This window comes from Pagrus pagrus (assembly GCF_965226575.1).
Source record: "Pagrus pagrus genome assembly, chromosome: 8".
Classification (NCBI taxonomy): Eukaryota; Metazoa; Chordata; class Actinopteri; order Spariformes; family Sparidae; genus Pagrus; species Pagrus pagrus.
In genome coordinates this window covers 8,652,825-8,665,984 of record NC_140192.1, presented here as the reverse complement: position 1 = coordinate 8,665,984, position 13,160 = coordinate 8,652,825, and the positions used below count along the sequence as shown (strand labels likewise).

The 13,160-nt window shown below is 41.5% G+C and overlaps 1 protein-coding gene across 1 annotated transcript; it reads left to right on the top strand.

Moving 5' to 3' along the window:
- Positions 1-4,753: 4,753 nt before the first annotated feature.
- Positions 4,754-11,637, top strand: c7a (complement component 7a). The gene is made up of 18 exons (XM_084360209.1): positions 4,754-4,849; positions 5,207-5,268; positions 5,383-5,461; positions 5,608-5,749; positions 5,832-5,976; positions 6,063-6,201; positions 6,682-6,825; positions 6,914-7,157; positions 7,371-7,487; positions 7,602-7,768; positions 7,931-8,159; positions 9,361-9,532; positions 9,678-9,765; positions 9,898-10,030; positions 10,107-10,295; positions 10,779-10,878; positions 10,981-11,165; positions 11,257-11,637. Exons 1-18 carry the CDS (start codon positions 4,844-4,846, stop codon positions 11,439-11,441), a joined length of 2,526 nt encoding a protein of 841 aa, XP_084216335.1. The 5' UTR covers positions 4,754-4,843; the 3' UTR covers positions 11,442-11,637.
- Positions 11,638-13,160: the final 1,523 nt, after the last annotated feature.

The window sequence follows — 13,160 nt, the reverse complement described above, 5'->3', positions numbered from 1 at the left end:
GATGTTGAGAGGTTCACTGTGTGAGTGCTTCTTACTGAACAGCAGGCACAAGATGTTTACTTGCAAAAGAATAAAATAAAAAATGAAATGTTGATCTATTCTGAGCTTCTGTTAAGTGGCTGGTGAAATGTAAGCTTGTGGCTGTTTGGTAACATCACTAAATCTCAAATTAATGCTGTTTTATGCTTATTTATACAGGATTAATTGAACATCATGTTACACACATGTGCACATGTCTGGAAGCTGCTTAGGAAGGAAAAGGCAGAACTCATTCACTTGCTCTGTGCAGATTATTGTGCACATGATGTCAAGATTCTTAAAATCATCACGTCCTGTGGGTTGTATTTGGTTTCACTGCCACATTAACATGCTCTAATCTATTTCCTAATGGACCGCAGCTCATTTATAATCCTTTTTGTGGAAAATCTAAAAAAATCGCACCATTATTTGCCCTTCGGTTTTACTGAAACAGTCGTTTGCTGGAGAAGCAAGAAAATGCAAATGCACCATGTTATTGTGTACTTACAGTATGCCTGTGTGTGTGCATGTTTGTGTCTGTCTGTCTTCCTCTGTCACGCACACACAGGCAAGCACACACAGATGAGGAGGAGGAGGTAGAGGTGTAGGAGGTAGAGATGGATGATGGCATTCAGACAGTTTAAAAAGGGGCAGCAACGAATTGCACAGTTTCGGAAAAGTTTGGAGCGTGAGGAGGAGGAAGAGTATTTTCACCAGCCACTCCTGTGTCTAGTTAGGAGAGTACATGACACAGGCTGGCAATTAGCAGCTACAATACAACGGTCCTCAATATATCAGCGAGAGAGACATAAAAGAACGAGCGTCATTGTCCCTTGTATAAAACTGAGCAAAATGAGGCTGGGACGCACAGTTAATTATTTAAAGTCAATAAAAATGGAGTCATTATCGACAGACTGTGGGAAGCGTAATGATTCTTTTAGTCATTCAGACATGAAAACTGCAAATGACCAGAGGGAGGCAGCAGGCAACACCAGAGGGAGAGAGAGAGAGAGAGAGTTGTAATTTGAAAGGGCCGTCAGTCAGAACTGACCACTGCTGCGGTACGACCTTGTTCATCACAGATCATCGTGATCTGTTACTGACACCAAAAGGCATCACATCAATTTGCTAAAGGCTAATTAATTTAGTGTGTATGTCAGTGGTTTACAACCTTTTGGGCTTGTGACCCCTTGTTCCTTTCCAGTAAAAACAGATATCTAATGAAGCCAGCGTGCTAAAGTTAGCTCTGGCCTGTTGTGTCTCATAACTGGCTTCCACTTTGTACCTCAAGAGGTGACAGTCCAATAGTCTAGCCCCCTCCATCAACCCCTGTAATTTTAGCTGGGAGCAAGTGCAAAAATCTGATGTCAACTTTGGAGAGGATGGTTACACGACATTTTCTCAAGAGCAACTAAAGGACACCAAAAGTAGTGCTGTAACTCTGCCAACAAACACTCTGTCGCCCTGCCAGCTGAGGAACACTACATTTCATCGCCAGCTTCTCTCGTTGACTCGAATTCAATCAGCTTGCAAACTCCGGTTGATGTTACCGTGGCTCGCTAGCAACCATCAGCTAGTCACTGTCTAACATACAGTGACCTATGATTTAATGAAGATTATAAATGTGTTTAATTGCATTGAGTGGTAGCGGAAAAAATATACGTCCTTCGGCCTTTGATAGGTAGCCGTATTTTAAATGTTGCACCTTTACGCTTTGTGCACAATTTGCAGATTATTCATTTTGGACTGTTATATTTGCCAAAGACTTGCAGTAGAAGAACATTTGAAAAGGAACAACTTTTTACTGAGCAGATGAAAGACGTGTGTCCTTCTGAAATGGTTTCATTCAGTTAAATGCATTTTGAGATGCCTGAAGGGACGACATCATCAAGTACTTCACAAAAAATAACAAATACTTTAGAAAAGTCAGAAACAAGTAATACAAAAATACATCCTTGCTCTTTCAGATGTGGATCGTTAGGTTATCTACCTAGTTTTTAAATGGACAAAGATGTTGTAGATGTTGTTAATCCCTGTCTGACCTTTACATAACTACTGCTTTTTAATACAAGCTCTCGGCTTGATTGACAGATAGTAGAAACAGACAGGTAAAACAGGGATGATAAGGTCCCCAGTAGAGTCAAGCCGGGGAAGCTGCTGCTCTGTACAGTAGGCATTTTAACCACTGGGCTGTTGGCACACACACACACGACACCGTTGAACCTGTTGAAACGTGATATTCGGGTCATTATGGAGGAGCGTGAGCACATAAGCTGCATATTCATTAAGTCTCTCACTGTCTGAGCGTCACAGACTGTCGTTCTCTGGCAGACCAAACTTCCAGGGCAGATGGCGGTCAAAGATGCCCTCTGAACATCATGAGACCCACAGAGGCGGCACTAATGGAGGCCACGGTCTGGTGGCCCGTTGTCTATGCCAACTGTTATTCTAGCCTGCGGTGCTGGGACTTGGCTTGCTGTTTTACAGTACCTGAGTCATTCGTCACTGGCCGGCCATTTTTAGAAACACGGGAAATCATGTTTCTAGTCATCATCTCTTAAATACGCACGACTTGTGTTGTGGTTCTCTTGAATTTCAAGATTTTTTCAAGGATTAATTTTCTTTTAATGCAGTTCTTGAGATGCCTTCTTGTACATGACAGACGTTGCACAAAATGAACATTTTGCATAGTGCAGCCAGACAGAAGGCTCACTTTCCCATTTGCTCATCAGTGATGACAGTTGGGTAGAAAATGACGTGCATTGTTTTAAAATAGATGTACCTGGAAAACTGCTCTGGAACAAGATGCCTAAAGCCTGAGCTTCATTTCTCAGTGAATGAAGGGCTGGGATTGTGTGCATAAAGTGTTTGTTTGAGCTTGTGTTACTCTGTTTTATGCCTCTGCTATTGTATGTAGTGTCATGTATTCTCATTTCCGCAGCGTCATAGTAAAAGTAACCGTTTCTGTCCCTTGCAGCTCATTTTAAAATTGAGCTGTACGTTATTTTGACATCATTTATTTAGATTATTCTTGAAATGAGGAATCATTGCTGCTAAAAACATTTCACTCAAGCTCTGTGTGCGCCTCCTTGAGCTGCCAGTATGTGATGGATATGCGCAGTATGGGCTGTGACAGCAGATATATGTCCATAATTAGACAGAGACGCAGCTTTCACTTACAAATATGCGAACACTTCCTCATTAAAAAGCAGAGAATCTTGAGTTTGGCTGTAAGACATGTCTGCCTGCATGTCACAGCTAATTGTCATGGCCCAGCCTCTCTTCCTCTCTTAACACGTGGAGAAAGAGAAACATTTTAATTGATTCAGGCTCAACCTCTGGAAATACCCTGAAAGGTCCTTTGCTGTAAACTAGGAGGGATTGCTGTGGCTTTGATCTTAGTGACTTAATATATCCACAGATTTGCTCAGCCTTCAATCTCATCTCAGCCACTGAGAGGAAACGGTTCTCAAATCTCTACTGCCCTCCAGTGTTTGCAAGACTATATCACATCTCAACACCCACAGTTCCTCTGTGACTGTCTTCATTGTATTCACACAGCAAATCTCTCTCTGAACAATTGACAATAGTCATTTAGAGGACGACTCAGTGGTCATTATAACAACATTATTACACGAGTACTCAGTACTCATGGGTTGGACCACGGCCAATCGGAAGTTTCAGGACTGCATCTTGCACGGTTGTGACGCTATCGCAGACAAACATCTGTCCACAGACAGACGGAGAGACAGACAGATGTATAAACACCTGGCAAAGTACTCAAAACTGCTTCAATGTGTGTCTCCTGGACCACAGTTTGCCATGAGGACACACACACACACACACATACAGACTCCCAAGGTGAAAACACTGATCGTTAAAAAAGTGCATAGCTACTTTTACAGATCTAATACGTAGTGCGATGGCAAGATGATGCTAACATCACAGCTAAACTCATTGTTTTGACGTATCGTGTGTTTTTTAGGGAAATAAGACTGGATTGCATTTCAGGTGAAGATTTAAGAGCGTATTTTGTTCATGGATTTTTGGGGCTTTATTTGATAGGAAGGCTGAAGATAGAGCGGTAGGAAGGAGGAGAGGGGAAGACATGCAGCAAAGGGCTACAGGTTGGAACCAATGCCAGGACACTGCTGAAGACTCGGCCTTGGTACATAGGACACAATGCTCAGGACGCCCTGAGAATTTTTTCATGATATTGGAAACTTTCCAGTCTCAGCATCATTAAGACTTCTTGTCTATGGTGGCTAAAAAGTTCAGTTTTTAACTTTCTTGAACTTTGAACCAGCCTCAACTTTAAAGCCAACATGGAGTATGTGTGTACAGTATGTTGCTGATAACATTAACGATGGATCGGTTCTCTTCAGGTTTCCCCCGGTCAGCCATGACAGTGAGCCAACGCGCACAATAGAGGCAGCTAAATGGAATTCAACCATTGTTCATTTGATTATTATTACACCTGTGCTTTTTCTACTGTGACATGTCAAAATGTCTTCTGTGGAAGAGGGACTAAAGGAAATTTTCATTTTCATATGAGCAAATATACGTTTCAGTTACAAAAGTGGAGCACAGAGAAATCCTCACACTTGGAGGAAGCTTTACTCTCAGTTTCAGAATGATACTCTTTGGAAGGAGTTACCACACACACACACACACACACACACACACACACACACACACACTTTTCTCCCCATGACATTCCATTAAGTGTTTTTCTCTCTCGCAAGAACAAAACTTGCAGCAACAGTATAAGCAACCAGCGTCGAAGCCTGTTCAAGGCGCCTCTGTTCGCTGCTCTTCGCTCACCATGAAGGCAAGTAGATTTTACACTCTCTAACAGGGAATTACAAACATATTCTATAGATAACTGCAAAACATTTGATTATGCATGAGGATTTACTTTGTGTTCTCAGTTTACAAATGAAATCCATTTCTCTTTCTTGTCTTATCTCCCCTTCTTTTCCCTTCTCTTCTACATTCTTTTGTTTTTCTCTCCTCGCCTCTTTTCTTCTCCCCTCCACATTTCTCTCCTTTCTTCTTCCCCTCTTCTCTTCTCTTCTCTTCTCTTCTCTTCTCTTCTCTTCTCTTGTTTTCTACTCTTTTCATCTCTTCTCCCCCCCTCTTTTTTCTTTCCCTCCTTCCTTTTCTCGACTATTTTTCACCTCCTCAGAATATTACACAACTCCTTTCTGCAGTCTTGCCATGGCTGCTATTCCTGTTCACTCCCAAAGGGTACATCTGTCTTTACTTTACTATTTCAACATTAAAAGCACAACATAATACATGACAATTGAGTGTATGTGGTTTCATGTATTGATTTATTTTGGTTTAAATGTCACTTTCAAGGTTTTGTGACCCACAAGTTTATTGCCAGTGGGGGTCTTTCAGTGATTGGTCCGAGTGTGATCCCTGCACCAAATTACAGGTTAGGAAATGATGATAACAGACACATTTTAACAACAAAGCTGCTCAAGATTCTGTTTTTTTGTTTTCTTTTTAATTGATGAAGACATTTTAAGTCTATTTACTTGTTTTCTTCACATTTCTTTGTCACGTTGTGCTATTTTACAGGCCAGAAGCCGAGTCATAGCTGTTTACCCTCAGTTTGGAGGGTACCCCTGCAGCGGACAGAGAACTGAGACCAGGACCTGTGAAACCACACAAGAGTGCCCTCTAGAGGAGGGATGTGGAGACAGGTTTCGCTGTCGATCAGGTTTGAAATAAAACTCTGCTAACTCCCATAATCACACAGAATTAAACAACGATCACTGAGCTGTCTGTCTGTTGACCCTCAGGGAAGTGTGTCAGCCAGTCTCTGGTGTGTAACGGAGATCAGGACTGTGAGGAAGATGGACACGACGAGCGTGTCTGTGAGGCTCAAAGTTACATTACATGCGGCAAAGAAGCTCTTCCGCCTAAAATTGAAGAACTTGGACAAGGGTAAGTGACACATCTTGACATGGACCTATTGGGACATGAGCAGATACCACATGCTTTTCAGTGGGATGCTTTTATTGCTTCTGTAGGTTTGATGTGACGTCGGGGAAGAGGAGGGGCAGTGTCATCAACACAAGGAGCTTTGGGGGCCAATGTCGCACCTTCTTCAGCGGTGTTGCCAACACTGTCTACAGATTGCCTCTCAGTACCATCCAGTACAGCACTGTGGTTGGTCCAATTGCAACATAATGTTGAAACTTATCTTGGTTTTGTTAATACTGTAAAGGTACTCTGTGGAGTTTTGATTATTCATAAACACAGTTTTGTTTACATTCAATATATACGCTACATTTACAAGCTCAATATTTATTCAGCAGATGTGGTGTGGTGAATGCAACATTTTTGCATCAAAATATCTAAAATATCTAAAACGTTTTCAACTAAAACTCTTACATATTGCACCTTTAGCCAATGCTGGTTACCAATGTGTATGTCGGTGTTTTGTGAATGCTGGAATGCTCGTTGTCAAAACATTACTCCATCTCTCTCCACAGTTGACCTTTAAAGACTTAACATCTCAGTTTAGTGGAATTTCCTTTGTTGATTTAAAGCTACTTCGCTCAGTCAATTGAACATCCTCTCTTATTCATTATATGAAGTAGCAGACGTGGTTAAACTGATTAATCAAATGAATTGTGCCTCTGTCAGGTCAAAGCTAAGAATGACTTCAGTGACGAGATGTTCTCCAGCAAATGGCACTACGCAAAGGACATTGTCCAAAGACAGACTGTGAAAGGGACCGTGTCAGGATATAGCAACTATGACTTTCATGAGACGGACGACAGGACTCGGGTGAGTAGGAACCTGCGATTCTGCTCGAGTATCTTTCGTAGCAAATCCCAGTAACAATGCGCCTCATTTTTTTTTTCACTCCTTTCAGTTCCACAAGCTTCTGGTTATAAAGAATGAGATAGAGGTTGCTCAGTTCCAGAACAACGCTCCTCAGTACCTCCCGATATCCGAGGAGTTCTGGAAGGCACTGGCCAAACTCCCGCCTGTCTACTGCTACGGCGCCTACAGGAATGTTTTAGAAAGGTTTGGAACACACTACCCGTCTGAGGGAACCCTCGGAGGATCCTTCAAGGCCATCGCCAGGATTGATCAGGAAACTCAAAAACAAATGAGTGAGGATAATCATTAGCAACTTCGTATGGGCCAAAATCAAAGAATAGCTAATCTGGCAGCTAACAGATTCAGCATTAGTATTGTTTTTAAATACAAATCTCAACATCAGGTTGATAAATGTGCCACTCTATCCCCAAAATGCTGTCTTAATCCTGCTGTTAACTTCCTGACACTGACTCGTCTTTTTCCTTGTACTCTCTGTTGTCTTCAAGGCAGAGAAAGCTCTCAGTACAGTGAATGTGAAAGGGTTCGACACACCGTCTTCTTTTTTTTCCACTACTACACCGAGCACTGCAGCAGTGGGGGAAGTAGCAGCTCAACATCCAGCAGTACAATTTTGATTTTAATTCTGCAAACATTCCAGAGCCTCTAAAAGCACTTATGATTTCTGAATCTTCTGAATCTGAATCATCGGATCATCTCTCCAAACCTTTTTAAAATAGGTAGCGGCAGCACTAATCATGTGTCAAGAGTGGATGTAGAGGGAGGAGGCATCGAACATGGTGGTCTGCTGAAGGCCATGCAGCTCTCTGATCCAGCCAGCAATTGGCAAAGGTACACAAACTGGGCTGACTCTGTTCGATCATTCCCAAAGGTCATAAAACAACAGGTAAGCACGAGTAGAATAAGCCCCTTTGTTGAACTTTAAAAGCACCGACTCAGTGTTGGATTTAGGCTGATAGCATTATGTTTCATGTGTCATCTTATCAAATAATACAACCTCACATCCCTCCTCACTTTGACTGTCTCACCACGACTCTTGTTTTGGCAGCTGCGGCCGATCTCCGAGCTGGTGAAGGAGGTTCCGTGTGCCGGAGTGAAGAAGCTGTACCTTCGCAGGGCCATAGAGCAGTACCTGAGTGAGAGCGACCCCTGCCACTGCCGGCCCTGCAGAAACAATGGCATGGTTTTCATGGATGGCGACATGTGCAAGTGCCTCTGTAAGCCTGGCACGTCAGGACTGGCCTGTGAGTATGGAACTGAAGCGGAGGGTCAGCCAGGTGGGTGTTACATTTCAGACTGATTCTTGGTGGAGTGTTTTGTTTAAAGGAATCATTTGGGAAATACCTTTATTTCACTTTGCTGAGAGTTTGCAGAGAAGATCGATACCACTCTTCTGTTTACAGTCAGCTTACGGAGCTAGCTTAGCACCGCTGAAGTTCACGAAGAAACATGTTAAATCACTATATGTAAGATATGGCCAAAAAATGAACTAGAACTATCACAAAATCATGGGGGGAAGGAACTACGGAAGCCCTGAGGGGCAAGGGGGGTATTTTTTTTCCGGTGCTCCTTTTTCTAAGTTACAAAATTTTTTTTTTCATGTGAAACATTTTTCTTTCAGGGCTAAAATTTTTGTGTTGAGCCAAGTGAATTCTTTTTTTTTCCGCGGATGATTTTTTTTTTTTTTTCATGTGTCGAACTCAGTTACAAAAAAAAAAAGAATTTTTCACTCGTGAAATTTTTTTTTCTCCGTGTGTGAAACCCAGTGAAAAAATAATTTTTCCAGAGGAGCTAAAGATGTGTTTCTGTAATACTCATTTTGACCACGAGGCAGAAGTTCACCACTACTCATGTCGTTAATAAGATGAAAAGCATCCATGTTCATTCAGGGTTGAAGTGAAAATGTATTTTTCACTGGTGAAAAATTAATTTTTGACATTTTTTTTCACTTGGCTCGACACATGAAAAAAAAAAGAAATTTCACCCGTAAAAAAAAATTTGCTCGGCTCGACACATAAAAAAAATTTCACCCATGAAAAAAATTTTTTTCACTACGGAAGCCGAGAACGGCCATGGATTTTTCTTCTTTTAATGCACTGTTATCTCGTGATAACGACTTATTATCTCGTTATCTCAACATAAAAAATCTTGTTTCCTCGTGATAGCAAATTTATTATTTCGTTATCTCGATATAACAGAGTTCGGTAAAGTTAGAAATATATTCACAGATTCGAACTTCCCGGACCAATAACTCATAAGTGAAACATTGTTAAAACACAAACGACGACTCTCTACTGCCGTGGTAAGGTAGACAACGAGCTACAACCGTATTTTCATCAAAACAAGCGCAAAATAAGCTTCCTTTTGTCTGAGTGGTGGTTTTACCAGGATGAATACAATACCTGTGTAACCTTTTCATGGATAATATCACATGGACTGTTATAAAATCTCCCTTTGTCTTCCTTTCTGCTCATTAAGGAGTGATCCACGGCAGTTGGGCCTGCTGGTCTGCCTGGTCATCGTGCTCCGGGGGTCGAAGGTCAAGAAGTCGTTCCTGCTCTAATCCCACCCCCCAGAACGGGGGACAGCACTGTATCGGAGAAACCTCCGAGAGATCCGACTGCGAAGACCAAGATCTGCAAGACTTGAAGTCAGAGCGAGTTTTTTTTCTCTTTCAGTTTGAATTTTTGTAACATTTTGACAACGCTTCGAATTTTCAATAAGAGGAAGTTTCCTGCTGATTTACATCAATGTGAGGTTAAACAAAATCATATCTCTTAACTATCTTTCTCCAGAAGCGTCGAGCCTCAGTGCTTTAACCAAAGTCTCCCTGCAAGTCAGAAGTGTGGAACCCCACCTGCTCTAGTCAATGGCTACATCCTGGTAAAGATCAAAACTGCATTTATTGTTCATTATTATCATTCATATTTAGGTCTCTTGATCTCTATTCCTTTTTAAGAGGATTATGCACAAAGGTCAGAACTGAAAGATTTAACATTTTTGAATGCTTCACAGGACCCAAAGGACATTTACCTTGTGGGTAGTAAGGTTGAGTACAGCTGCACCGGTGGTTTCTTTCTCTCTGGTCATAGCATCCTAGAATGCACTGCTGATCAAACCTGGTCTGGCAGGCCTGGACTGTGTGCAAGTGAGTACCTAAAGCCAAAGTTTAACATTTACGTGGATGACAGTGTTACTTTGCTAAAATCCAACTTGTCTCCCAGTCTCAGTTTGCAGGATTGAGACCCTCGGCGATGGTGTTATAGCCTCTCCTTTGTTAGAGGCCTATAGCATAGGGGAGACCGTCGAGTTGTCCTGTCCAGCGGGTAGACAGCTACTAGGAGAGAGAGTAATTTCATGTGACCCGAGCCTGCATTTTTCACCAGACCCAGCAGGCATCAAATGCAGCCCAGGTAAATTTGACTTCAAGGTCCATTTAAAAAGTCCAGTGGAATGGCTCTAAACTGCTTATCTAAACTGTCTTATCTTGTATCCACTCTGGCGCTTCTCTGGTGCTTCCACTGCTCTGTTACTACCATGTGAGTTAGGGGAGATGTCCTATTCTTAGAGGGGCCCAGAGGCCCAGGAAAGGGATTGGATGAGGCTCAGCATGAAGAAAGCAAGTTCAGGAAAAGCAGATGTTTTGTGCACGTGTGTCCAGGCTGCTCCATGAGAGGACAGGCATGAATAACTAGGTTCTTGTCTTGAAACAACTATTTAAAGATAACTATTATTCTTTCCTTACTTCTGACTTCTTGTAATAAGGTTTCCTCTTGTCTCAATAGCGTAATTACAATGAAATCTACTTTAACTTAAAAAAGCCTTTAATTGATTAGAAACTGTCTTGTTTTTAGGTTTTAATCTTGTAATGTCAAAATTATTTCTATGTTTCACAGTCAGCATATCACAACAACCCATCTCCCCTTTGGTGCAATGTAAACCATGGGAGAAGTCCTCCAGAGGAACGTGTGTCTGCAAAATGCCTTTTGAGTGCGGGTATGTTTACTAATCATCAAATTGGTCATGTGACTTTTTAAAGATTGTGCTGATTTGATTGATTTTCTTACTTTTGTATTTGATGATGATTTTTGTCACCAGCTCATCTTTGGAGGTGTGTGCCACTACTGCCACGGGTAGAAAATCCATCCCTCTGACTGTGTGCAAAATGCACGCACTGCAGTGTATGAGGAAGAACTACATGATAGCCGAGGACAGCACATGCAAGTGGCCGGTGCGCAGCACAACAGGCTGCACCAACTGTCACATGTGGGAGACCTGCGACGGTAGGGACATCCGAGGTCACAGACCGTCCATAATTGCGTACAGCAGTTGCAATTTGCCTTCATCTCATTTGTCCCCTCAACGCTCTTTCAGATCAAACCAACGAGTGTCGCTGTAGGGACTCCGCAGATTGCTCGGACCCGGGAATAAATGTGTGTGTCCTTGCCGGGGAGGATGCGACCGCAGCGAATCAGACCATGAGTGAGTGTGAAGCAGGGTTACAGCGATGCAAAGGAGTAAAGGTGACAGTTGTCAGCATCCTGCCATGCACTGACTGAGGATGCAGGAGTAAGCTTTGACCTTATGACCCTCTATCACCACCTTTATTTACCAGTTAACTCTGTATAACACTTTTTCCAATGAATTTGTATTCTTAGCTTCAAGTCATCATAGTACAATGTTATGCATGTGTAAAACTATAATGTAATACTGTACTAAGACAAAGAATGAATAGTAAAACAACAGCCACCTTGAGTTTCTTGTCATTATTTACCTTTTCTTAATATGTTAAATACATATTACGCTGAATAAAATATGTCTGGGATTGATAAAACAAAAACAAAAAAAAACTAGTTTCCTAAATGTCCCTGGAGATAATGTTTGAAAATCTAAGTTCTGGACTGATATAGTCTATTTCAGAAGATACCCTGCGCTTTCCAAACCAGACAGCGCTAAGCCTGCCAAGCAAACCCCTGCTGACAGTCTATTCCTGCCTCTGGCACGCCGCCCTCTCACGGCGCGAGTGCATGTGTGCCTGAGCCTGCCTGTGAAACTGTGTGAAGACACCAGCTACCTAATGTCTCCTCACCACACCAGAGTGCTTACTGTCGGTGCTCCTCAGTTACACTGTGTTGTGCACAGAAACTGGTGGGTGAAAGGAGGGTGCTGACTTACAAGACATTTTTTTGTGCGAGAGAAAGAATATTCAGGCATGAACGAGCTCTTAACATCATCAAATCCAAGGAGGGCATAAAGACTGGTGACAAAATAAAGGGGGAAACAGCATCACTCAGGTGTTGGGCCACTTAAAGCTGCCCAACTGCTTTAAATCTCCCTCTACTGGAGGGTTGTTCACCATTCTCTCCTTTTGAAAGGGGCCATGTTCCCTCATTTTTTGATATTTTGGTGATGGTGGTGACACATCAGTTCAAAACCTCCAATAGCTGTTCAGTAAAGCTGAGATGTGATGACAGCAAAGACTCACTGAATCAAACCATTCGGTTTCCTTATATGACCTGTACAGAAGCATCCGCGTTAGATTCTCCACATTTCTCCAAACACTTTTCTCTTAGTAAGAGGGAGAAGGAATCTACAGGCATTTTCTCAGCTTTTGTGTGTTGCTGTCCCGTGAAAATCTTATCTCCAAAGAGTCATATTTTCATGAGCTAAGAAAAAAACAGCCCTGTAAAATAGTTCAACTGGTTTTAAAGCTGTTTAGTCAACTTAAGAAGTTGGTTTAGCCTCACAATTACCAAATTTGGAGATTTTTTAATGTTTTGCAACATTTTTACAAATAAAACTATAACAGAATCTCTGCATGCACTGGGCACGGCAGCCATTTTTTCAAAGGGCACACATTCAATTTTTTTATTTTTACAGGTCCACAAATTAAATGGTAAGTAGGTGGTAATTACCAAGTAGCATATTTGAAATGTATTTTAAACTACCCCTAAATTACCTGAATAATTAAATCATAATTGAATTGAAAATTACCCAAACAGGTTTTAATAGTAACATTCTTCCAATAAGTAGTTAACAGATAGCTGGTAATTTCTTTAATACATTTTCCAACTAGTTTCTGTCTAACTTCTGCTCAGCAGGACACCAAATTAACCTTTTTTTAATTTTTTTTATTTTATTTTATTTTTTTACTATTTACATTCACACAAATGTATATCATGCCGGCAGGTCAGTTTTTTTCAAAATGACTTTAAAATAATAATAAAAAATAAAATAATTTAAAATAATAGCAAAGTTAGTCACCATAAAACGGTAAT

Coding starts and splice junctions, on each gene's coding strand:
- c7a (XM_084360209.1), top strand. Junction 9,533..9,677: donor CAAGATCTGCAAGACTTGAA/GTCAGAGCGAGT, acceptor ATCTTTCTCCAG/AAGCGTCGAGCCTCAGTGCT. Junction 10,031..10,106: donor CAGGCCTGGACTGTGTGCAA/GTGAGTACCTAA, acceptor CTTGTCTCCCAG/TCTCAGTTTGCAGGATTGAG.